Below are 26,436 nucleotides of genomic sequence, written 5' to 3'. Positions count from 1 at the left end.
TCGAGGAGGAGTACAAATTAAATTGTTTGCTGTTTTAAATTTGACATATAACAGCTGTTGACGATGCTGTTGCTGCTATTCTTGTTGTTGCTATTGCTCGTTGCTTTGGAGTTGCCGAGAAAAAAGCAACGAGTGAAGTGCATTGCATTTTGCGTGCTATTGCTGCACTTTTAATTGCAATTGTGTCGGGTCGACGCTGCTTCTGCTGCTGCAGATGGCAATCAAAGCAGACAAGTTAATTAAAATATCGTATACGCGGTAATTGAAAAGTATTGCAAATCGCATTTCATATGTGTGTAAATTGCTTTAAAATATATTTGAAGTATTAAGTTGTTATCCGCGCTTAGTCGCTGCTTATCCGTATCTATACGAAACATTGCTAAATACTTGACTTTGAATCAAATATGAAATATGACTACAAACATATACAATTAAGAGATGTGTATACAAAGAGTAGCTTAACGCAAATTAACGTGTCACCAGTTGAAGAATGTTTTTGCTTGTTGTATTATATTTGTATTGTTTATGGAGGTTAGGGTATCCTTTGATTTTATAGAATATTTCAATCATTATTTGCCATTTCCGTATTCCTTGATTTTCAGCAGATCACAGGAGAAATCAAAGAGCCTCTCACACTTCACGGGCGACTTGGCACTGGCGTGGAATGGACCCCGACCGCAATTGCTAAGATAGATGCCACCTTGGCCTTCAATCGATGGCTCTATGGCCGCATAGACTACAGTGCGAGCTCCACGCTCTGGTGTCTTGAAGAAGATTTTCTTGAGGAATGGCACAGATGTGGTGGCCGAGTGCTCAAACAGTTCAGTGTCCACAATGCCCGGATGCACTGCAATCACCTGCACATGCGACTTCTCTGCATCCAAAAGGGATTGCAGGTGACGTGTGAAAAGAATTTGCGCCAACTTCGATTGACTGTAAGCAGCACCCGGATAGTAGTTCTTGCTGCAAAGTGAATAGACAGATTTAACAGAGAAAAGCACAAATAATAATTATTTACTCACAGTCCGTTAATGTCCTTGTAGTTGATGCTGCCAATCAGATTCACACACGAACTCACATTCACGATGCGTGCATTCTTTCCATCTCGTCCAGCAGCACGCAGCTGTGGCAGCAGAAGATGTGTAAGCAGGAAGTGACCCAAGTAGTTGATGGCAAAGTGCGACTCATAGTTGTCAGCGGTCAGTTTAAAGGGGGCAAACATAATGCCAGCATTATTGAATAGCACATCGATCTTTGGATACTTCTCTGCGATACGCTGGGCAAAGGTGCGCACTGATTTCAGGTCACCCACATCGAGTTGCTCGCAAATGAGTTTGCCTTTCGTTTGGGTAAGATCCACAATGTCACCAACAGCTGTCTTGGCACCTGCAGGATCCCGAACCCCTGAAATAATTTATTAACGAATTTAATTTTTCACTTTGACTTTTCATATTTATGTGAATTGTCTCCATTCAATTCAAATTTTATAGTACTGCCATCAAGTGAAATTGAGTAATGTGCCTAAAAGTATGCAATACTTTTTGGCACCACTTTGGTTGCTAGCAACATTTATGCTGCCAAGCGTTAGCAACATGCTGCTCATGTGGACAGCGTGTGGGAGGAATTTGTTATTTCGTGATTTCAGTCTCATTTCACATGCTAATCACGCGATTTCAACAATTTTTTTGGTGTTTTTTTTTGGCCATCATCTTGTCGCTTGCCGTTTGTCGTCGTGCATGCCCTCCTTTGGTATTTTTGTATATGGGTGTCTGTTGAATCCGTAATTGAGCGCTCATCCCCATTGTGCATTAACGCCCTTAGAAACTTAGACTAGGCGTGAGAAGTGCAACTGAAACTTACCCATAACGACAGTCATATCGCATGCTAACAATTTCTCCACAATGCGCAGGCCAATGCCGCGATTACCACCGGTGATGACAGCAATGCGATCCGGTTGCTTGTAGAGTGCTATAAAATTTTAGATAATCACCATGATAAATCGAGTTAATATTATGTGGATAATTGGTTGGGCAATTTTCAACAGACAAGCAGCAAACAAGTAGTCGCTTTACTAGTTACTTACTCACGCGATCCCTTGACGTGTACTGCCAGTCGTGGATAAGACCCGCCATGCCCAGATATTGATATTTGAATTCGGTCTTCCATTCAAACCAGGATTTGGGCACCTCTTTAGTTGTCTTGGTGATCAGAAATCCAAAAACCAACAGGCCAAAGATAATGAGTGTGAGAATTAACAACATTTTGTTATATGTTCAAACTATAGGAAGGGAGAGATAAGGAAAAAAACACAGTCATAATATTGGAAGAGACGGAGGGTGCAAAGGTCGTTGCTACGACACTGATAAGTTCCACTGCACTGGGTGACGTATGTGTGTAATATTATACAAGCAAAAAAACAATTTTTGTTGTAATTACAAAATTGCAAGTTTGTATTAATCTCATCTAAATTACAGCTCGCAATTACTGCATAACCAATTAAGTGGCATATAAAATGGCTTCCATTTATAATCCACTGCACTAGAAATCGATAGACGATAATCACAAGCAAATGTGGAACAACCAGGAAACAACAATGTTGTCGATTAAATTAACGCTCTTTTGACCATTAACGTTTTAACTTTAAACCTGTTTTAATTGTGCGTTAATTATAAATATTTATTATCACAACCAACAATTAAGGGTATTAGCATTTACATACGTAGTCAGCAGAACTTTAACTGAGCTGAGACACTTGACTGAGCATCGAGTGCACTCTTTGCGACGCGACACTTGACTTGAGTCAGCAACAATTCGATAATGTTGTATGCTTTTTTACTTGTATTTTTATTTACGCTGCCATTTTGCTGCTTGGACTTAGGGCGTATTATCAATACAACATGACAGGTTTAAGCCATTTATACAAATCATAATTGAAGTGTGGTATAAGTGGTGAACTTTGACTTGGATCTAATTACCTTAATTTTATCTTCATTTAATGCCTCCGCTGGACTTGGTAGTGTAATATAAAACAATTTAAAATGCTATAAGTAAATGAATAAAACTAAAGCGAACGCTGAGAAATTCTGGCCCAGATAGCAGTTGGTTTTCTAAAAAAAAACAACGCCAACAAACGACACATAAAATGCAAATTAACAAGAGAAGAAAAGAAGAGCCAAGAGTCAAGTCAAGGGAATGAAAGTTGAAGAGCCAAAGCTACGAAACCAATAGAATGGGCCAAATGCTAGACATATGTAAGTCTGTATGTATAGAAAAGACAAACATATGAAACGTACGTTACTCTAATGGACATCTGTAGAGGTGCGAAGAGGGTCGGCAACATAACCCACTAAATACAAGCACACGTCTCTTTCAGTGTGTGTGTATTACACATGTACATGTGTGTGGCTCTGAAGTGTTTTTTTCGCGTTGTCAACGGTTCGGCGTCTTCGACTTCCGTCAACAAAAAAAAACCAAACTTGCTTGCATTTCGTTAACTTTCTATTTCTATTGTTACTGCGCCCTACTGCACATAGCCTTGCACATAGGCGAATATATGTATTTATGAATATACATACATACATATATACAAAAACAAATAGTACTTACTGCACAATTCACTTAAAATGAAGATTTAAAGCCACTGCGTTTCTATGCACTTGCGTGTTTTATTGCTTATTGTATTGTGTGGCGTAGCGAACCGTTGACTATGCTAATATTGGACTACCTTTTTGAGTTAATAAGGTAAATAGTTTCAATTTGTGACTACGATCAACAACAGACAACGGCGCGTCACGTTTCAATTTCAACAATAACCAACGAGCAACACAAACCGGTTTCGAAACACAACCGCACGGCAAGAAATTCAAAAGACAACTAAAATCGTTAATGTTTCGCGCGCGCGTTTTCTGTATAGAACCTGATTTTATATTTTGTTCAATTTTGTTGCTGGCCGTCGCAAGCAGCAACAGGTGTCAACGCCGGTAAGTGATTCCTAACGGTATCAACAGTTATCAGTCTTATTAAATATGCTTTTCAGAGCACAATCTTATTGTTATTATCAAGAGGTACAAGAAATTAAATTGGATAAGTTGTTTGCTTATGAGCTGATGTGTTCATCAAATGTCTAATTCGGAATTTAATATCAACGCTCACAGCTGATTAGCAGCCGGCTCCAAGTGTGACCACGCGCTGTAAACTCAAAAAGGCAAATTTAAATAACTGTTGGTTTTTGGTATATTAATTATACCGCTCTGAAATACTGCGGACGTTACATTTTTTCAGTTTAAAATTTTGGAAAAAACTTTGTTGCTAGCTGATTTGCATTTATTTATTAAACAAAAGTATTACAGTGCGTTTGAACAAAAATGTATATATCAACTAACTTATTTATGCATTTTTCGCCTTTGCGTATACATAGTTTAATTTGTTTATTATAGACGAAATTGAAATATATTTGAAATCAAGCAAAGTTCAAAAAGAAAATCTAAATATAGTATTACTCGTATTTACGTTTTTCTAATTGAGAATTTTTTCGTTTGATTAAATCATACTAGGGATTTACAAAGTCTTCAAGTGTCCGTTAGTGATGTGTATATGTATATATGTTAGTATAGTTGTTGTTTATAGTGTTTATAAGTGGGTATATATATTACTAAATTCAATTATATTTGCTTGTAAGTGCTGTCTAATTCTATTAAATTAAGTTTTTTTTTAGTTTGGAAAGTATTTTTTGAAAATGTTTTGATAACGTCTAAGTTGCAGCTGCATTATCATTTTTTTTCTCTATCTCCTCAACTGGTGATGGAGATGGCGTTGGAGTTGGTGTTGTTGTTGGTGTTGCAGCAGCGTTCTTAGGTTGCTTTAACTGTCAATTCTCCATGGACATGACACCGATATCGTCGTTAATAGCCAGCACCTGGCTTATAAAATTCTGATCCGAGACGACCTCGCAAAGTGATTTGCAAAGCTCCGTCAATTCATGTTGCGACATATTCAGCTGTGGTGAAAGCTTTACCAGGTGCTGTAGCACATAGTCCGGCAGTTGCTGCACATATAAAATTAACATACAATTGTGGAATGTATAAGAGTGAATAATAAATGTTTAACTTACCTTGCCTTTGCCCACTTTAAAAGCGCTAAACATGAGCTTGGCTTTCACGCGCTGCTCGTTGGGTCCATCATAGAAAAGAGTTAGATGCGCCTCCTGCACATTGGAAACAAGTGGGAAATAAAGACCAGCGTAGACGCGACCCTTGGCATCGCGCGACAACAGCGAACGGAAATTGTAAACCAGATTTCGACGCACTGTCACATCCACGGCGGTCATATATTCCTGAGCAATGTAGATGAGGGAGGTCTTGAAACTGGCCTCATCGCCACGTATCTCACGCTCCTTCCACTCCACAAACTTGTCGCTATGCTGACTGTAGCTGTAGCAGTAATCTCGTTGCAGATGCGGCTCCTTCGATTGATTGAACCAGCCTACAAGGCAATACACAAAATAAGTTAGTTAAGTCCAGCTACAACTTTTATTTTGCTCTCTTACCTGTGTGGGGATAGCTCTGATCGCTCATGACAGTAACGGCGCGTCCCACATGATAGCCAGGATCGAGAATCATGACACCATGACGCTCGCCAATGGCGAAACGCATAGCGACCATCACGTGCTCCTTTTCAACACCCGCATCCGCTGAATTCATGCCATACTCCTCGTCCATCTGCACATAGTCATTACAGTCGACCACCTGCTCCTCGCAGGATACAACGTACAAATACTGTCCCAGCTGTGGAAACATTTGCACCAATCGCGCTATAATCTCGAAAGCCAGCGACACACACATGTGGTGGCGTCGATTGATGGGCACATCGTAGAACTGAAAGAAGCTGCGCAGATCCGAACGACGTGTGCGCTTAAAGCTGCGATAGAAGTCCACAAACAGATTGACCGTATTGTAGTGAGTCTCCTCCAGCATGCGTTGCAGTGCCGTCTCTATAATGCCAGTTAGCTCTTCGTATTGCCAGACGTTCTCGAAAATTAGTTCTGCCTTGGCGGGCTCCTCGGCGCTGCTCCAATCGGGCAACGGTAAAGGATGGCCCAGTGGCCAAACGCCGTTGATCTGATTGTAGGCAGTCAGATCATAACCATCGGCCATAGCCCAGCGGGCATCTGGAGTCCGCTGCAGCGTCTGCTGCTGTTTAGCCAGCAGCTGAGTGATATCGGAGTAACGCTCCGATGCGCTTGCCACCGATGTCAGGTCGGTTGGCAGCCATTGCTGTGGCTCCTCAATATCTTCATCGTCATCCTCACTGGATGTTGAGGGCGTGCGCATTGGCATGGCCCGGTGAGTGCCACCGTTGGACTTTGCAGCTTGTTCAATAGCGTCATGCTTGGCACTGGTAGTCAATCCCATGCCACACATTGCATACGCCAGCTGCTGTTCCACTGAGCCGGTGGCTTCTCCCACAGCAGCTGCGATGACTGCAGCAGCGTTAACTGCGTCGCCATCACCGCCAGCTGCTCCGTCCTGCTGGCCGTGGCCATTTGCAACGGCGAGTCAGCTTGGCCATTCGGCACCCCAACGGCCCACGGTGGGCACGTATCCACTTTCACAGTCATTGAATGTGGCTTCTAGTTGAATGTTGGCGAATTGTCGCGATGCGTTGACGCTTGGATTCAAAGATGCTTGGACAGCGGCTGCGGCTGCAGATGAAGCAGTGGAAGCGCCAAGACTATGCAGACTATTCCGGCCCTGCGCTCGGTTGAACAGGAGGTCCGGCTCGTCTCCAAATTTCGTTGATTGTTTAGACTGATCTGTATTAAGAGAATTACAATTTTCATAATGATTAGTAAAACTAGCTAGTATATAATGATATATAATGATTATAAGTAATTCTGCCTATGCAAAATTGACTTCCAATAATTAATTAAATTAAATAGAACTCTATTGTCAGCTGAAGAAATAAAAGATTACACTTGATTTATTAATTTTGATGTGAAAAAAGTTCTTTATATTTTCTTCCCATTCTCTATATGATTGCCTATGACATTGCAGACTGTTAAATAAATGTAATTTTACTGGGAAGGATGTTTCTACTATTTCAAATGATCATTTATCAATCTTCTTTTCAATTTGCCGTAATCAGTGCACTACGATCTTTTGCACCATACCTAACAGGTAAACGTAACTCAAAGTCATTGCTTGCAGTTCCCAGTATTATTTCAAGACAAGGTCTCAATCTTACTGAGAATCTTTGCTGACGTTTTCAGCTCTTCTACATCTGGTTATGCATTGTTTGCTTGTCGATTGGAAACACTCGTTAATCATATTCTTCGAAGTCAAATGAATATTTGCCGCTTATCTGGCGATGGCAACAGGAATGTAACGAGCAACAAGCTTTCCCTCAAGTGCTGATAGAGTCGCGCCCCAACTGATTAGAGCGAGATGTTCGAGTTAGAAACTGAATCGAACACCACCGGATGGGGCCGATGTGGTTAAGCCATATAAGTTATATGATTAGACGATAAAGCAACTGCGGCACGTGTCCAATTCATGCCCTGCGAGGGCAACTACACCCACTAATTGATGTGTGTCTGGAAACGAGTTCAACGTCGTCATTCAGTCGGTTCGTTAGTCCGTTATCTAAATCATACCAAGGTCCCCATTCAGTTCTAGGGGCTGTTTACTGTTGTTGATTAGAGAGAAACACTTGCGTCATTTGTTTGCCTCATTTGTAACATGATTCAATTTTTCGGAAATTTACACGCTTTGTTTCAATTTACTTGCAATTACAGGTGAATCATCATTAGTATTTCTACCCCCCAACTGGGGGATTGTGACTACGTATTGCGTATTTTAGCTCGGAACAGTGCTAAGGTTTCTTACTCAGCTAGAGGCATTTGTGTTTCTGCTTTACAAAACAAATAGTCTAAAAATAAAAATCTAATATTATTTCAGTTCAACCTGTTGCTGGGCAATTGCGGTATGGGCCAATGCTGCTCGAAATGTAAATGCACACATACTGCCTACACTTAGAAAATGACTTACAACTATTTTAATTTATTTCTGATAAACTTACCCATACAATGGCCTAAGCCCAATTAACAGAATTGCTGTTTTTCTTGTGTTGTTGGTTTTTTCTAATTGTTGCTTTCTTTATTTAGTTGCACACTCGCGGTTTTGTTAGTTGTTTTTGTTTAAAGTCACAATAATAGGTTTGCTCGATTTACAGTTTTGCAGGAAACAGTTGCTCTCAAACGGTTACGTTCGTTTGTTTGCCGTTTCAAACACAAAGAAATGAAAAAAATAACCGAACGTGAAGAACTAAAAAGCAAACAACTCTTTGTTGTTTGCCACACTCACTGTTTGGCAATGTTTGTTACAATGTTTTTTGGTGTTTGTTTGTTTGCTTGTTTTGGTCGTTTTAATATTATTTTGCTTTTTGCCTGTTTAATACAGGTCACAGTTTTTTAACAATATTGGCGAATTAATCGACATTGAAGTGAATTTTGTTCAACAGTTTTCTTTTATATATTTTATTGTGGCTATAATATTAACCTACATATGTATATTATGCACTTGTTTTGTCCCAACAGCTGATGCAGAGTCTAATCCGTTTCCAACAAGAGGCAAAATACGACTGAAATTGTTTATTGAAATTGAGCTCTTCTAGCGACGTTGCCGAAGTCGAATGCTGAATGCACACAGTTCGCTGATATGAGCGTGCTTATATACGACTGTATTGTGTATGCCTGCTAATCTTGCCTCTCTTTCGCACCCTCTGTGTGCAGCCCTCCTGGCTGCGCTGCTTGCCGTTCGTTTGCTTTGGTATTGGGGGAGAGATCGCGAGATTGTATTGTCTTTGATAGCAGTGAGCAGCGACGACGTTGGCACAGTTTTGTTATTCGCTTCTCCTATTTGCTTGAGCTGTGTTGTTGTTGTTTTATTTGCACGGCACACGAACAAATATGTATTTCAATTTATGACGCAAAAAAGCTTTGAAAAATATTCCACACACACACACGCAACTTCAAATTTGTAGCAAGAAACGAGTGGTAAAGATAACAACAACTGGAATGTCAACGCGATTTTTGTTTTGCTACGTAGAATCGTGCCAATATTTTCGCTGTTGTTTTGTTAATAAATTGTGCTCAACGTTGGGTTTCTTGAGGGCGTTCAAAACTGAAACCAGGGCTAGAGACACGTCCGGTAGTTCTGTAAAATGAAAATTAACAACAGGAAATTAATAATAGTGTTGTAAGTGGTTTGTCAGCGATCCTTGTAACAGATTATACGATAACAACTTACGAAAACAAAGTATAAATTTTATTAATTGAGATGAATGTGGAAAATTGTTGGGGAAGTCATGTAAACAAGATATGAGAAATTGCCGTCACAATGTAAGCAATTTTTGTTCAGTTCAAAAGATAAGCGCTGGAAGCTCGTTAGAGTTCAGTGGTGAAATTAGGCATCATTTAAATACATTGTTTATGTTTATGAATTCCGACAATTGTTTGTTTATTTTGTTTATCTTCGAATATGCGTCATAACGCAGTTTGTGATGTCTACGTATTTGACTCATCAATTAACATAGACGATCGACGTTATGAAGTTTATGGACCTATGGCCCGAATTGAACCATTTCTAAATCAAGAGCACGAGTGGAAAATTATTTGCTTGCTTTGAAAGCCATCAGTCTGATTATCTAATCAAAGTCAGATGAAAACAATAGCAACAGCCTTTTGTTTATATAAATCGCACTGTACACCTATCTCTCTACCTACCCCACGCCTTTATGCTCTGTCGCTCATCTGCAGTATCATCTGCTATATAATAATAGCTGCCATATAGTTGAGGGGTTTTTGCGTCGTAGCGAAATGCATTTTGTGCTAGAAATGGTTGTAAAAATTCTGAGCAAACATTTCTGTGTGCAATTAAATATTAAGCAAGCGACATAAACATAAATGCTTGTTTACAACAATTGCTGCAACAATTGCAATTGCAATTCGTGATTTGTGTACCTTCAAGGTCATCACCGATTCGCATATACAGTATTGATATACTACAAATATATGCATTAATTTATTAATACGAACAACGAGACGCAAACGATTGAAATCAACAATTGGGGCCACAATTAGCATAAGTCGGCGCCCAAAATGCATAAACAATTCGATTTATATAACTAATTAGCTAATTAGTTAATTTTTTCTTCTTTTTTTGCGACGTTCACAATTTCAGGGCTAGTTGAGGAACTACGATTTATGAGGCGCAGCAAATCGAAAAATTATACGTCGCGTGAGCCGGAAGCCAAAGGGAACTTCTAAGGCTGAGTTGTTTGGTGTCCAAATCGTTGGGTATAAATAAAACTTCATTGACGTCATTTGCAAAAAAAATATATATGTATATCAATTGCGTACGATATCGAAGACATTAGCCTTCGCACAGGATATTCGTGGTGGAGAACCTGTGCTCTTCACACTCCCAAGCAAAAGTAGTCCAATGTCGAGTCAACGGCTGACGTCATTGGGACGATGTTTTTATGCCTAACATAATTGCAGATTAAAGCCGGCCGGTGCGTACGTTTTGTACATATTCCAGTGCTTCCTTCCAGCGTGACTCGTGCCACGTGCCACGTGGCGCTCACAGCTTGCCCATTTGTAAACAATGCGTGAACGTGTGTTGCCAAGTTTCCTATCCACACACACACATACTCATTCCCATCAGTCTGGCTTTTATTTTTACAATCAAAACATTGTGTTGACTGCGTTGGTGTTAGTGCGCAAGTCCGTGAACTCTGTGGAATTTCCAAATTGGAACGAATGGAATACTTTGCTTTTGGCCGTGTAACAAAGAAATGGAAAATGGAGCGCCGTCAGAGAGTGCAATGATTTCGCTACAGTGGCAAGCAAATAAGATGACCTTGTTGGTACTACTATAGGATTTCCTTTATAAACTTCATACTAGTAATAAAAGAGCATAAACAAGATAAACAAGATACCGTCCCATCGACAATTATGCAAATACGACTTTAGCTGCAAGATTCTTCTAAAGTTTTTCAAAAAATTTCTAGCAAAATTATATTTTAATGTACAGTGGAAAAACAATAACTGAGACAATTTTAAATATAAGTAAATGATATTTTAATAGTTTTGAATAGCGCTAAGATTGATTTGAATTAAGTTATAAGTTTTCGAATTCGTTAATTTTTGCAATTATCTTAAAACAGAAATTGATTCCTAAATCATTACTAAAATAAACTTCCGGTAAAATTATATTTTCATATTTTGAGATGGTTCAAATATTGTTATGCATTTTCAATTTGAAACATATGCTTCAATTCATCATAAAGAATAAGGAAAAGATGCACTTTTAAAAATGTGATTTTTATAAGAGTCGATACTTTTGATATTTAACCAATTTGAAATCGAAGTCATTTCCAACTACAAAGACACTAATACTAATACATGTCTGTTTGACTGTGCCTATGATTGCGTGCCACCACTGTATCGAAATACAACCGCACAGATGTTTTGAGTATTTTTATTGGGAATTTCCTTATTGTCTACTTGTTGTTGCGAGTCCTTCTGAAGGGGGGCATTGATTGAGGCATGGCTTGGGGTAGGTATTGTTTTTGCTGTTGACAACATTATAAAATCGATAGACCAAAGGAGCGGTGCGTGCAATATGCTTAATAATGTATATCATATTTACCTACTATGTACTATACTTTGCACTGACAACTTACATTTTATACTTGTTTTTCGCAGACGTTGATAAATTAGACGCACGCACGCACTCACACACACGCACTCGCACACACAGATTGACAATCTGTGGAATGATTGGATGGAGCAAAGAGCTTGACGCGAAGCTTAGAACTTTTTACTCCAATTGTAAGAACCGTTGTAGAAAAATAAAATCAATATAATCATTTTGGTGTGCATATTGTGGACAGTCATGGCACAAAGGATGATATTCCTTTAAGGCACAATAACACTACGATATAGCAATTAATATTCCACTATTTCACTAGTTTTGATGGTTTTATTATGCCCTTTAGTTTTTATGCCTCTTGCGTTTGTGTGGCATTTAAAGAGTTATGGAACCAGGACACTTTTTGCTCTGATTACGAAACGCAAAAGGGAAAATTGTTTTTCTCTTCTTTTGGTTTTCGTTTGTTTCCGTTTAAAATCCTATTATTTATAATATATATTATTTTCTCTCGAGAAGGACACTTTTAAGGTGCCTTGCAGCTGCTGCGTTTCGTGTGGAAAATTCGACTGACTAAAACGCGACAACGATTGACTCAGAAAAGCCTTTGCGACTTCCAGACCATGTTCCAGCATACTTCCAATGGACTGCCAATTGTCAGTGCCAACAGTAAGAGTGTGTTCAACTAGGCCTTTGCAATGCACTATAGTTGCAATGTTTGCGTCATCAAAACTTCGCCTCATCTGCGTGACACATGGTCAGTTACTAAGAGTACTTTAATGGGGACAATTACTCATAAGCAATATACATACATATGTTGCAGTAATTATTTCTACACAACTATTATTAACTATTACTACAGAAGTAGTCGATGTTATTGGGGTAACCACACGGACCTAGCAATCTTTAACATATTAAAATCTATACACACAGTGCTTAGAAACATTGAGAAATGCAATCAAATGTAAAGGCGATTAAAGATGTATAAACTTTTTTACAGATCTATGATTATGAATTAAGAAGAACAATTTAGATTTGCACTTAGTTAAATAAATTCCATCAGACAATAGTACTAAAGAGTTCAACAAATATTAGCTTCCGTTCTATCACTATCATATTAAAATTAATTATTTAATGTTTTTGGCTTTGCTAAGATGGACGCGCTTTATTTGAACTCTCTTGTCAATTGACTTTATAATTTGAAACAAAATGAATTGCTTTAGAAAACAATGTCAATGCCGAGACACAACGTAACTGAAATAATACTAATGGTAATTGTGGTAATTTTGTCTCAAAGACTGTCATGCAGTGCCAGCAACTCGAATAAGTATGGCAAAAATCTCATACCTTGGACATCTCATGGTGGACGACTTTTGCAACCATTGTCGTCCAATGATCCCAGTGCATTGTTTGATGAATTGGATAGGCAAAGGCCAGCAAAGAACTTTCCCAAGTGGCATCATTTAATGAAAATCGATGAGCCAAATTTAAAGGAGAACGAAAATAATCAAATTGATATCCAGCCCGCTGTCGAAGAGGAGCAAGCGCAGCACTTGCTGTTGCCCTCATCACTATCAGCAACTAGTAACGATGCACGGCAGGAGGAGCAGAGACAGCGAAACTTAGAACGTCTGCAGAATGAAGCAGCCGATCGAGAGTTTGAACAGATTATGAGGAAACTGAAATTCAAATTGCAGCGGGACCGTGAAACCGAATCCGTTTTAAAAAGCGTAAACAAGAAAGATCAACAAAACAAGAATTTCTTAAACTTCTGTAAAAAGTCAAAAGGCAACAAATTGAAAGAGACGCCGACAACTACAACGACAACTACACCGACAACGGAATCCTCCAGCACTTTTTTCTCCACATCGTTGACGCTGCCAGCACCTCCGACGCTTTGTCCAGCAATCTTAAAGCCAAACAAGTGTAAGAATAGACAAGATGAAGCAGAACTGAAGCCCGAGGCAGTGGATCGTCTGATGAAGACTATAACGGCTTTTAAAAGGCATGCGCTGTTAATCTTAAAGAATCTCAATTTACTAGAAATTGAGATACTTAACAGATGGCCAGGTGGCTGTGCGCCAGCAAATGAAGCAGAGGATGAAACACAGATAACCACAACTAAAATTTCAGATGCCTCGAGATTCACAACGACAACAAATCGTCCCGAACGACTAGAGAAGCCCTCAACTCCAAGGCCCAAGATCTACAAGGATGGCTTTCACTTTGGACTTCGAGCGACTGGCAAACAAAAAACAAATATGGCGGCCGCGATGAGAGAGCAACGTAAGCTTGAGCAAAAGGTGCGCGAAGAATACCAAATGCAATTGAAGCAAGCGGAATGGAAACGTCATCAACTCCAGCGCTTGAAATGCAACCGAAAGAGAGCACGCTTTGAAGCTGCGCCACCTGCCGCAGTACGCTTGGAGCTCATGACAACTCCGCGTTCAAATATTGTGGACAATACAAAAGTTATCCTAAAGCATCCCTATGTAAAACAGTCTTCGGCCGCAATAAACCAACTTGCACACAAGGTCAAAATGTTTGCAGATCGAAATCAAATAGATTTAACACGCCAGCCACTACTCAGCTGGAAAATTATGAAAAATATAAAAAAAAGGAAACAATACCTTGGAGATAGACAAAAGGTCCATTGCAGTTCCATGCGCACAGAATGAGCAAACGCAGCATAGTGAAGAATAATAATACTAGATTGTTTTAATACACATTTTTAATTTTAAATATATATTTTATAAAATAAACAATTTATCACTTGCAAAAATAGCGCGCTATATTAAATTTTGATATTGGTGGAAAAGCTGGCGCTGGCGCTGAATCGATGTTTTTTTGATGTTACGTCAAACATCGATATTTTTACGACAAGCAACGATCTTTGTATCAATTTCGCAACATATGCGTTTCATGGTAACACCCTGCAACATTGAAAATTTACAATTTTTAAGCGCCAAAATTTGTAATTGCAATTTGTAATCAGCTGATTTCCATCAATCCATTGAAAGCTTAATGCGCAACTTTGATGTTAAATAAAAATAGTTGCATTGACGATATTGCCTTGTTTTTTTTTAATTAACGATACATCTATTATGAAAAAATATAACCAGTCTTCATTTATTTCAATCAACAACTTATTTAATTAAAATCAAAACCAAAATTTTTGACTCTTTGAATGCGTTTTGAAAACAATTTCGCCAATTTCCCGCAGAGTTTTAGCCTCACGACGTAGTTTGACGATAAGTTCCCTCAAATCGGGAGCAATTTTGGATGAGTGGAGCAAAACACCACCTGAATTCACCAAAAAAATTGGTTAATTCAATGCCAAAACGCATGAATGAGATAATAGATACGAGGGTGTACTCGAGTGTACTCGACTGTGAGATACCCGTTACCCATTTTGAATAAAAGCAAAATATTGTGGTATTATTTTCAAAATATACCAAAAATACTACAAATATACCGAAAGGTATACTTGGTATATCGATATAGTACCATATTCATACCATAGTCGACAAAATATACCAGATTGTCAGCCAAAGCACCTGAGACCCCTTTTTGCAAAATCAGAATTACTATAGATATTATTGTATATACCAAAATTCGCGACTCTAGCATTAAAATTGCGCATGTTACTCGATTTTTGTTGATTTGGGGGGCGGAAGTGGGCGTGGCAAAATTTGAAACAAACTTGGTGCAAACATAACAAATGCTGTCGAAAAAAAGTATAGCTCTATCTCCTATAGTCTCTGAGATCCAGTGTTTCAGACAGACGGACTTGGCTAGATCGTCTCGTCTGTTGACGCTGATCAAGAATATATATACATTATAGGGTCGGAGATGCCTCCTTCTACCTGTTACATACACTTCCTGCCGCCACAAAGTTATATACGTACTATATACGTAATACGGGTACCCGTCTACCCTATGGGTAGCGGGTATAAAAAGCAAAGCAAATAAATTAATATCTAACCACAAACCGATATTGCTAATAATATGAATTATACATACGAGTACACTCACTACGCCAACTCATTCAACTAGGAATACCTGTATTATATAAGAGCCTTAGAATCAAATTCAAAACTCAGTTGAAAACCTTATAATAAGTGTCAAACATAACTTTATACTTTGCTTTGAGTTTGAATTTAATAAGTAAAATGCAAAACGGTCCCAGTTTAGTCAGTGGAGCAGTTTTTTTTTGCTGTACGTTATAATTCAATTATTCACATTACATTTGTATTAGGACATATGTATAACCTATATTAAAACAAGTAAGAAAGCTACAGTCGAGTGTACTCGACTGTGAGATACCCGCTACCCATTTTGAATAAAAGTAATATATTTTGCGGTATTATTCTCAAAATATAACAAATATACTGCAAAAAATACTAAAAATATACCAAATGGTATATGTGGTATATCGATATAGTACCGCATTCAAAATATACCATAGACGGCACAATATACCAGATTTTCAGCCAAAGCAACTCAGACCCCTAGTAAGTAGGCGTTTTTGGCCATACAAAAGTATTTCTTTAATTACTTCCACAATTTTTCTCTGATCGCAACTAAATTTTCAGGGCTCATAACTACTATACTTATTACTGTATATACCAAAATTCGTAACTCTAGCTTTAAAATTACGCTTGTTATTCGATTTTTTTGATTTGCAGGGGCGGAAGTGGGCGTGGCAAAAATTTGAAACAAACTTGATCTGCGTGCAAACATAACAAATGCTGTCGAAAAAAAATTATAGCTCTATCTCTTATAGTCTCTGAGATTTAGGTGCTCATACGGACAGACGGACATAGCTAGATCGTCTAGGCTGTTGACGCTGACCAAGAAATATATATACTTTATAGGGTCGGTCCTGCCGCCACAAAGTTATAATACGTATTACATACGTAATACGGGTACCCGTCTACCCTATGGGTAGCGGGTATAAAAAGCAAAATAAAAAAATTAATATCTAACCACAAACCGATATTGCTAATAATATGAATTATACACTCACTACGCCAACTCATTCAACTAGGACTACATGTAGTATATAAGAGCCTCAGAATCAAATCAAAGATTCAGTTGAAAACCTTACAATAAGTGGCAAACATAACTTTATACTTTGGTTTAAGTTTGAATTTAATAAGTAAAATGCAAAACGGTCCCAGTTTAGTCAGTGGAGCAGTGTTTTTTTGCTGTATGTTGTGTTTATCAATTATTCACATTACATTTGTATTAGGACATATGTATAACCTATATTAAAAAAATGTATTTAACTTATTGTTATTTGCATTTATTTTAGTCCTGATCGTATCCTCAACATGTCTTGGAGAAGTTGGCAACGATGTTAGGTATATTACACACATATTTATTCCTAACCTAAATGTAGAATAACTGACGTACTTACTTTTAGCAGTCGTTAGACGATAAGATAGTTAAAAATGTTTAACAATGCTTTTTAGATAATGTTTAATTAAAATAATCAATTAAAGGACTGGCATGACAGTTTCGCCCTTATATTATGATTTTATAATTATAAGAATGTATTTTTTTTCATTAACAGTTATCAAAGTGACAGTACTGAGAGCGACTTCGAATCAAAAGGACAGAGCGTCATCCAACCTGATCAGACGTCTTGCACAACATGTACCCTAATGGCACTAGCATTAAAGGTGAAGTTTGAATCATTACAAAGGGAGGACATGATTGCATATGCACTCAAATTATGCTCCACACTCAATAAGCTGTCAGACCCTTGCGCTAACATAGTGTCCAACTATTTTGAGGAAGTATATGAACTTGTGTTGGATCAACTGCAGTCAAATGAAATTTGCACTTCATCTGGCATCTGCACAGTTGGGTTCCCAAAGACGAGGCAAGAGCTTCTAGTACCCCAAAAAAGGAATTTTCAAATTTTCTGCACAGATTGCGAGAAGATTACAAGACACGCGCAACAATCGCTGTTGAAAAATATGTCAGTGGGATTGTTCAAGCAAAAGTTGAAAGAGATGTGCACACTGACGTTAAGCTTTGAAACTGATTGCCTCTTATATGCAGATCAATATTATCATGAAATTTATACAATGATGAATCGCAAATTGAATAGCAGCCAAATTTGCCAATTTATTGGCGCATGCCATAATGCTCAAAGCCAGCATGAAAACCTTCTTGACTTCAGCCCTGAGTTGGAAAATTCCATTTCGATTTTAAATCATAACCATTATGATTCCATTGATGACTTAAAGTTACCTCAATGTTCTTTATGTAAAATAGTTTTTGCAGTTGTAAAACCTCTGATAAAAAAAGGAGTTAGTAAGGAAAAAGTCCTGAAAGCTATAAGTGCTGCCTGCAATAAATTAGGTAAATTTGCCCATAAGTGTCACGATTTTGTCAACAAACATGGCGATCGGATTCTTCACGTTGCTGGTAAACCTAAATCGGTTTGCATATTGCTTGGAATGTGTTTTCCATTTGCACCGCTAGAAAAATATGAAATAAATGACGCCCAAAAGAAAGAAAACATTCTGACACCCATTGTAAATTCAACGCAAGTGTTGGTTCATGGGCACCTAATTAGAACCAATTTTTCGCCGAATTGTAATTTCTGCATGAATATTATCCAAACTTTACAGAAATTTGTCAATCAACATTATGATATGAAGACAGCTCTGGATAGCGTGTGCTCTGTGCAGCCAAATGAAGACCTGAAAAATAAATGCTGGGAAATGTTAGAAACGCACAAACTTCAGATTATTGAATTATTGTCGAAAAATGTAGCTTATCAAGAAATTTGCAGAACTATTAACATGTGCTCATTGCTGGAGGATGGATATGGTAAGTATCAAATTATAAAACCGTCAAACACCCAACGATTATTAATTCAGTAAATGATGCAATATTTACATATTAGAAGACATCCAACTCGTGGACACATTCCCCAAGTCGACTAATGATGAATTAATTCAGAATATGATGCAATATATATTAGAAGACATTCAACTCGTGGAGACATTCCCCGAGTCGACTGATGATGAATATTCCATCGAAAAAATTCCATTTCTGGTAGAACAGCATAATTGGCTGAATGGAGCAGAATGCTACGTTTGTAAGAAAGTTATCAAAGAGTTCAAAAAATTTGCGGAACACCATAACGACAAGGGTAGTATTGAGAGGGCAGTGCATCAAATCTGCCATAAGCTAGGTAAACTTTCTCATAAGTGCGAAAAATTGGCGGAGAAGCACCTCAATAAGATTGTCGACCTAATATTAAAGCGTGTCAATAACAAAAAAATCTGCAAAACAATTGGAATGTGTAAATCTTCTATTCGAAATGAAGATGGTAAGTATAACATTACAAACGTTGAATAATTGATTCACTTCTCGACTTAATTTATTTTAGTTGAACTGTTTCAGAAGAACACGGAAACAAGCAAAGCACTGCAGGGACTACAATTAGAAAATCCTAAGCAAGGTCCTTTTCGTTTAATTTGTGAGCTCGTTCTGGAAAAGTTTGAGATGTTACTAGATACTAATGAAAAACGTAACCACATCTTGCACAGAATGCTATTTACATGTGATAAACTTCCAACATTTATGCGTGAACCGTGCCAAGATGTCATACATAGTTATGGTTATGCTCTCTTGGATTTGCTAAGCAAACTAACACCCCATGAGTTCTGTCACATTCTCGCAAATCGTTTAGATCTGACCAACTGAATAGACAGAAAAGCATACAGAGATCTGATAAATCACTTAATCAATTAATCTTATTAAACTTCCTAAATTTGTTTCTTGTATTGGAAGTGGATGCCGCCAAACTTTAATATCAGCGGTACGGTTTATGATTTTATAAAATAAAAATTAGCACATTATTTTCCATTTGTAAAACGAAATAGAAACGTAATTTTGTTCAAAACGGCTCTAAGCGTTTAAATAAAGCACAAAGCAATATATTTGTCAAGAATTTAAATTTCCGCCTAAGTGCCAACTGTGTTTTTTTAGCACTAGCGTGCTCCGGCATGCGTCGACTCGGACCTGCCTGGTTCCGCAGTGGTTCCAGCTACTGCGAAATAAATTTGTTTTGGTGGGTTGACAAGATGTCAAATTAAGGCATAAATACTACATGTAATTTCACGAATAGAAAGTTCAATTAATTTTCCATTCATTTTCACTTTAATTTTTTTGATTTAAAATTAAATATCATGTAAAAAGACGAACATAGAAATGATTTTACATCCGATATCTTTGTATCGATTGATGACGAAACATTCATCGATTGCTGAGAACTAAACAACTTGTTCTTATCGATAGGAAAATTGAAACTTTCTCACCTCTACGAAAAATAGAACATATTGAACGAAACGACCTACAACTTGTAGGCTACAAGTTTTAATAAATTTAGTTTTAAACGCTTGACACAATACAATTCACAAGAATTGAATTGAACCTGTAAAAGAAATGACACTTTTGTTACACACATTCTATTCATACATATTACTCTGGAATGCTATCACTGCATATGGACTCGTTGATCCCAAATCGAGCGTCTATCAAAGGAATGAAATCTATAATAACAATAATGATGACGTTGAGGAGCGTACGGGATCGTTTCCATTCCTAATGCCTTTCGTCTCGCCAAAAACAGTAAGTTGCACAAGTGTTTATTACAAGCTTTGCTCCAATATTGTTTGTGTATGTACATCGTTAGTCGTATATGAATGTGTGAGTGAAGTATGTATGAGCATGTCTGTTAGTAGCAGGTGTGTGTATAGACACACAAAATAAAAATGGAAAAGTACACAACACATATGAAAGATGAGTGTACTACTAATTTATTTGCCTCATCTCAAGGGGGAAAACCACAAAAAGTGCGATTAGACATATAAATATAAATAATACATATACGTAATGTTGCATTACTAACATACGTTTAATATTCATTTTAAATGCTATTCAAAAATATTGGAAAACTACCATAGATAATTTCTATCATAGATAGCTCATAGGTGATGGAAATATCTGATGGACTTTCAAGTCTATTAGTTTATTAGAAGATAAAACTGCTTTATCTTATATTTTAAAATTGCGTATACGTACGTAATTGCGCAGTACTAACAACTGTGCTATAAATTATCACTTATTTAAAGTAATTAATTTTTTAAATATTTTAAATCTTTTAGCCAGACCTATACTTATGCACTCCCATCAAAGTCGACCCAACGACTTCATATTACATAGGTAAGTGAAAAATGAATCAATTATTTTCGTGACTTATTTACCAAGTAAAACAAAAAATTGTACTTTTAGTTGGCTACAAACCAAATGCCACCATGAATACCGCTCATCATATGTTGCTTTATGGCTGCGGAGAACCAGGCTCAACAAAAGTCACTTGGTAAAGTGTCTTCATATTAAAAGTTGTCTTCATTTAAAATAACACCCAATTTTCTGTTAGGAACTGTGGCGAAATGGCCCAATCGACAGAGGAGGAAACAGCCAGCCCCTGTGGACCACATTCTCACTCGCAAATTTTATATGCTTGGGCAAGAGATGCACCAAGACTTGATCTACCTCCAGGAGTCGGCTTCAAAGTGGGCAAGGATTCGCAAACTAAATATTTGGTTTTACAAGTTCATTATGCCCACGTTGACAAATTCCGAGGTAACTAATCATTATGCCTGCTTTACATAAATAATTTATATATTTTATTATTGCATTTTCAGATGGCGCTACAGATGATTCTGGCATATTTCTGCAGTACACTGAAAAACCGTAAGTATGCGAAAAGCTTTGTATGTTCCCATGTAAATTCGTTTCATTTACTCTACAGATTGAAGAAGTTGGCTGGCACATTGCTCTTGGGTACCGATGGCATTATTCCTCCCATGAGAACGGAAAATATGGAAGCTGCTTGTGAAATAACTGAGAACAAAACGATTCATCCATTTGCATATCGAACGCACACTCATGCATTGGGAAAAGTTGTCTCCGGGTATAGGGTTCGCTCCAATGCTCAAGGAGTACAGGAATGGACGTTACTAGGCAAGAGGGATCCACTTACTCCGCAAATGTTTTACAATGTCGAGAACACGTCGCCCATAGTTACCGGAGACTATGTGGCGGCTAGATGTACCATGAAAAGCACTAGACATCGTGCCACAGGCATCGGGTAAGAAAGTATTCAGATTTTTGAAACATCTTTTAATTACCACTTTAAATTCCAGTCCAACCAGTGAAGATGAAATGTGCAATTTTTACCTGATGTACTACGTTGAAGAGGGCGAGCCCTTAGACATGAAATATTGCTTCAGTCAAGGAGCTCCCAACTATTATTGGGCCAATCCAGATACCGGACTACATAACATTCCACATATCGAAGCCAGTACTTTGTAAATCTGAAATCTCTACAAAACTCTCGAATCTATCAACAATCCAATTGTAAACTGTAAAAACAAATTGAAACGAATGTATACTGATTTATCTGGGTTATTTTTACCGTATATTCTATGTATAGAACCGATTTATTGTTGAACGTCATAATGTATGAAATTATGTCAAACTGTGTTTACTTTTAACATTGCCAATTATTTATTTATGTATATACCAACATACATATACAACCAAATATACATATATGTGTAGCTAAAGTTACCTCTTATTTTATTCTCCATACCAAATCATGTGGATATAACTAAATAAATTAAGTAAATAGAGTGCAAAGCAATTGATAGAATCTTCTCAAATTTTATTAAGCTTTAAGCAGGATTTTGGATTATAGGATTCCGATTAAAATTGCACACAGATTTTCAACCAAACAAAAGCGACTTTATTTCATAATGTTCAGTAATAGGTTTATATATACTACATAATATATGTACGTACGTATTATAATTACTAACAAATTTGACAGTTTTCGTATGTTTTTCATGTGTTTGTTTGTCTGTTGTAAGTAATTGGTGTAAATCTGTAGAAAGTTTTGTTGTGTTGTATATTTCATCTAAAATAATGAATTCGTAGTTTCGTAGTCGCGATTCCAATAGCTGCCACTATATAGCCAAACTTCACTTTTTGTAAAAGGGCTGTAGACCTTCTTAAACCACCTGCAAATGTACCAACATTAATTGTTTTCATTCACTTTTTAGGTTGTTTTATTATCTAAAACTAATTCACCTAGGAGTAAAATCTCCTCCATCTTCGGACTTTTTCAGTTTTCTCGAGTCTCTCTGCTTCTCTTCCAGCCGGGTCTTTTCTTTGGACGCACCATCAAGATCGCCGTTCTCTAAGCATAATATATCAGGACGCAACCTAGCATCGGTGGGACATAAGGTATCTGGTGGTTTCATATTATCCATAGCATTCAATTGCATCGCAAAGTTTGTGAAATTATAATACTGAGAGCCAAGAGAACAAAAAACTCAATTTTGAATCGTCATTAAATTTAAATATTGCAAATACCTCGCTACTATTCTCAGGTCTGGGATTGCAGCTCCACAATAACGTGGAATCTGGTATATCCAGGGAGAAGGAAGAATCACTTCTGGGAAAATCGCCGTCTATATCAGCAGGTGGGTAGTTCTCATGCTGTAATTAGGATTACGATAATTACATTTGGCTTAATATTAATTTCATTAGAATTTTCAACTTACATCCTGTATGGATAAGCTGCGAAACGAGTTCAGTTTAAAACTATTTAATTTGGAAAACATTCTTTTCGGCGTGGCATTGGGTGAAGCAGTAGTTTCCTTGTCATCTTTAATTTTCATCTCGTGTTTTCGATATTCATCGTAATTCTCATATGGGCAGCATTTTAAAAACTTTGTCCATTTACCGTACAAAAAGAACAAATTTTGACCGCTGAAATAAATGATATTAAGTAATAATAATCAAATAAAATTAAATGTGATTTAATACTTTTCATCCTTGACAAATCCTTCAACTCTATGCAGATCCTTATCGGCAGATGTCGATGATTTAAATATTAACTTGGCTGTATGTCCAGTTGAATGATTAGTAATCTCCATTGTACCATGTTGCTCGATCCAAAGTTTCCCCACGATTATGTTATGCACACAACAATTGACATTGCTCCAAGTGTATGTTTCATTCCATCTAAATAGTAAAATCAATAATTAATCAGTTATTGATCAGTATTGAAACAAATCAATTCATACTTGGGAAACTCAACAGTAACAATTCCATTTGGATGGACTTCAACATTCTTGCCGCTGAACTTGATCTTTGGATTAATTGAACCATGAAATTTAAAATCTGTCGACTCAGCATGGAAAGCAGAAACAGGTGGATGATGAGAAACCTGCTCGCAAATAATTCGATAATCTTCCTTCTGCAGTTCGTACGTTTCTCCTAAGAGCGGATTAAATGGTTTGCCCAACCGATCCCAATTGGAAGCCAAAGCAGAAACAGCAAAAGCTGGAAGAGTCGAAATAAATATTTTTAAATATCGTATGCTAAACTTAGCCTGAGAAAATATTTAACCTTGGCCCATAGTATAGAAATGTTTAAAAACATGAAAAAAAACATAGTCATCAATCTCTCGACATTGCCAAGGGAATAAATACATGTTGTCTATAGATCATTATACTTATCGAAGGTTGCGTCTTTTAATAGAAAGTGTGTCAATAATTATGGACAGTCCGAAAATCTAAAACAGCAAAATTAAAAGAAACGAAAATTATAAACCAAATATAAATTTAAAGAACTTTTTAATATTATAACTTAAAGCAAAAAAAGTACTCAAATTATACAACAACAAAATTATTACTATTTTGAAGCTACGGTGTTTATCAACAAGAAAGCATAAACTGATTGATTGATTGCTACTAAATTCGAATTATTTATACAAGTATATTTAAAATTATGACTTGCCTGCAACACATTTCATGCGGTCTGCTGGATTATCCTGATGTGCAGCTTGCGTCAGGATCTCCGCATACTCCATATACTCGCATAACCTTTGAAGGAAGCTCAGAGGTTCATTCAGCACAACGGGCATTGTGATTTTGCTGAGATCTTTGCCAATGCAATTCTTAAGTATGGACCAAACACTAATTTTCTTGCGAGAAATCATCGCAGCTGGAAGTGCGTGACTGAAAAAAATATGTTTGTCATTTAACTATTGCAATAATGCATTTGAATTGAAACCAATATTGCATGTTGCAGTCTGATTAAAAGGAATCGAATTAAAATATGTTTTGTTATTAATGAAAAATAGGAAAAATAAAACTTTCTTACGAATAGAGCGATAAATTAGGGTGTGTAGGGTATCTGAATTTCGTGGTGTCTTCTACTGCTATACTTTCCTAATTTACTTACCGTTGAGCGTGTTCACTTTCTGCCATGCTGATATAGCTTTAAAAAAAATAGATGCACTTTTATTAATATTCCTTTGTCATCATAAAAAGGATTTATTTAAACGTATACAATGTATACTATACATTTGCTTGCAAAATTTCTGTGCGAAGAAATGTTACATCATAAGGGCATGGGTAAAGAGCAGGTGTGATTATTTTTAGTCCTTGATTTCATCTCAATTGTCTTCAAGGAACAACACACATACTACAAACATTCGTATGCATAAACCCACACACACACACATGATGGAAACGCGTGTTCATCGATATTTAACCACGTTGATTTAGGATAAATCAATATGCTAATATTTCAACATTGCCCACGCACTAATTGTGTGTTATTGCTGGTTATTAACACTTGTGTATGTCAGCATTTTTGTACGTGCGTAGGTAGACGCATACATACACAACAATAAGTCAAGGTTCACAGTTAATCTACCAAATAAACATTTACTTTACATATGTATATAAGCAATTGGCAACGGCACTGTGCACTTCTTTGAATTTGTATTTATGCAAATTATTTGAACTGCACCTACTTCAATTTGTATATGCAGCGTATTACTTTTTATTGCCGATGTCTTTATCAATGCGTCGTGATAAGAAAGCTTCGTATGCATGTATGCATATCGTTGGGAAGCGATAACATTGAGGTTGAACATTAATCGATTAATGCGTCCCTATTGTCCTGCGCACTTGACGGCAGCACGGCAACACTGTTAACGGCTGCTAGCATTATGATTTTGAAATGTTCGTTATTGCATACCAATATTACAATTTGTATACTAAGTATACTAAGAACTTTCTATGTTTAGATATCAACTGGATGAGCTTGGAGCATCTGCTCGTAAACTTAATGCAATAAGTACTAAGCATATTGTGGTGCGAGACAAAGTGGGTCTATTCTAATCATATGTATTTAATTAAGTATGTACATACATACATACAGACATGCATATAAATTTATTTAAGTATCTCGTTTGTATGTACTTTGGTGCATGGCAATCTTTCAATTATACATACATACTTAGATAGGTTCGTTTTGTACTCGAATGCACAAATGTTTGTATGTTCAATATGTATGTATGTTGTTATTGTTGCAGTGTAAGTACGCGTAGGCACCCATGCTGTATGTATGCACGTGTAAATGTGGGTACATATACTTATGTAAATCGGCAATGCATGTGCATTATTTTTAAATTGTGCATTTCGTTTTTTTTTTTTATTTTTTTGTTAGATTTTATTTTATTTTGTTTTTGAGGAAAAACTTTTGTTGTGATCAGCAAATATCGATCAGTACACTTTGTGCTCAGTCGTTTAGTTCTTGAGATGCAGTTAAA

General features: G+C 37.0%; 6 protein-coding genes across 11 annotated transcripts; 3 read left to right on the top strand and 3 right to left on the bottom strand.

Moving 5' to 3' along the window:
- Positions 1-291: 291 nt before the first annotated feature.
- Positions 292-4,123, bottom strand: LOC132788805 (dehydrogenase/reductase SDR family member on chromosome X). Its single transcript, XM_060796402.1, has 5 exons — positions 3,607-4,123; positions 2,084-2,278; positions 1,861-1,968; positions 1,023-1,404; positions 292-963 (listed from the first exon to the last, which is right to left on the bottom strand). Exons 2-5 carry the CDS (start codon positions 2,259-2,261, stop codon positions 570-572), a joined length of 1,062 nt encoding a protein of 353 aa, XP_060652385.1. The 5' UTR covers positions 2,262-2,278; positions 3,607-4,123; the 3' UTR covers positions 292-569.
- Positions 4,124-4,313: 190 nt separating this feature from the next.
- LOC132788806 (uncharacterized) lies at positions 4,314-6,554 on the bottom strand (the record flags this gene model as incomplete). Its single annotated transcript, XM_060796403.1, has 3 exons — positions 4,314-5,044; positions 5,111-5,481; positions 5,546-6,554. Coding segments are annotated over 3 exons (1,557 nt in total), but the record flags the coding sequence as incomplete, so codon positions are not given.
- Positions 6,555-12,923: 6,369 nt separating this feature from the next.
- On the top strand, positions 12,924-14,493 carry LOC132788804 (uncharacterized). The gene has a single exon (XM_060796401.1). The coding sequence runs from the start codon at positions 12,941-12,943 to the stop codon at positions 14,387-14,389; it is 1,449 nt and encodes a 482-aa protein (XP_060652384.1). The 5' UTR covers positions 12,924-12,940; the 3' UTR covers positions 14,390-14,493.
- A 2,326-nt stretch (positions 14,494-16,819) lies between these two features.
- LOC132793670 (prosaposin-like) lies at positions 16,820-19,692 on the top strand. 3 transcript variants are annotated; one of them, XM_060803700.1, is made up of 6 exons: positions 16,820-16,923; positions 17,029-17,077; positions 17,290-17,398; positions 18,359-18,560; positions 18,637-19,065; positions 19,126-19,692. In XM_060803700.1, the coding sequence occupies exons 1-6, from the start codon at positions 16,878-16,880 to the stop codon at positions 19,440-19,442; spliced, it is 1,152 nt and encodes a 383-aa protein (XP_060659683.1). In that variant the 5' UTR covers positions 16,820-16,877; the 3' UTR covers positions 19,443-19,692. The 3 variants fall into 3 exon arrangements, with proteins under 3 accessions (XP_060659683.1, XP_060659682.1, XP_060659681.1); XM_060803699.1 differs by having other exon boundaries at positions 17,290-18,560; positions 18,640-19,065; XM_060803698.1 differs by having other exon boundaries at positions 17,290-18,560.
- Positions 19,693-20,063: 371 nt separating this feature from the next.
- On the top strand, positions 20,064-22,225 carry LOC132793677 (peptidylglycine alpha-hydroxylating monooxygenase). Its single transcript, XM_060803712.1, has 7 exons — positions 20,064-20,369; positions 20,906-20,963; positions 21,033-21,120; positions 21,181-21,386; positions 21,449-21,497; positions 21,556-21,894; positions 21,950-22,225. Exons 1-7 carry the CDS (start codon positions 20,184-20,186, stop codon positions 22,116-22,118), a joined length of 1,095 nt encoding a protein of 364 aa, XP_060659695.1. The 5' UTR covers positions 20,064-20,183; the 3' UTR covers positions 22,119-22,225.
- Positions 22,226-22,522: 297 nt separating this feature from the next.
- On the bottom strand, positions 22,523-25,931 carry LOC132793675 (oxysterol-binding protein-related protein 2). Of its 4 annotated transcripts, none has more exons than XM_060803708.1 (9): positions 25,863-25,931; positions 25,059-25,094; positions 24,612-24,832; positions 23,897-24,155; positions 23,637-23,834; positions 23,372-23,579; positions 23,181-23,306; positions 22,896-23,116; positions 22,523-22,825 (listed from the first exon to the last, which is right to left on the bottom strand). In XM_060803708.1, exons 2-9 carry the CDS (start codon positions 25,082-25,084, stop codon positions 22,723-22,725), a joined length of 1,362 nt encoding a protein of 453 aa, XP_060659691.1. In that variant the 5' UTR covers positions 25,085-25,094; positions 25,863-25,931; the 3' UTR covers positions 22,523-22,722. The 4 variants fall into 4 exon arrangements, with proteins under 4 accessions (XP_060659691.1, XP_060659690.1, XP_060659692.1 ...); XM_060803707.1 differs by lacking the exon at positions 25,863-25,931 and adding an exon at positions 25,636-25,815; XM_060803709.1 differs by lacking the exons at positions 25,059-25,094; positions 25,863-25,931 and adding an exon at positions 24,978-25,049 and having other exon boundaries at positions 22,524-22,825.
- Positions 25,932-26,436: the final 505 nt, after the last annotated feature.

The sequence above is a fragment of the Drosophila nasuta genome, chromosome 3, assembly GCF_023558535.2.
Source record: "Drosophila nasuta strain 15112-1781.00 chromosome 3, ASM2355853v1, whole genome shotgun sequence".
Taxonomy (NCBI): Eukaryota; Metazoa; Arthropoda; class Insecta; order Diptera; family Drosophilidae; genus Drosophila; species Drosophila nasuta.
Note: the sequence above shows the minus strand (reverse complement) of the source record. Positions and strands in the feature narration are given on the sequence as shown.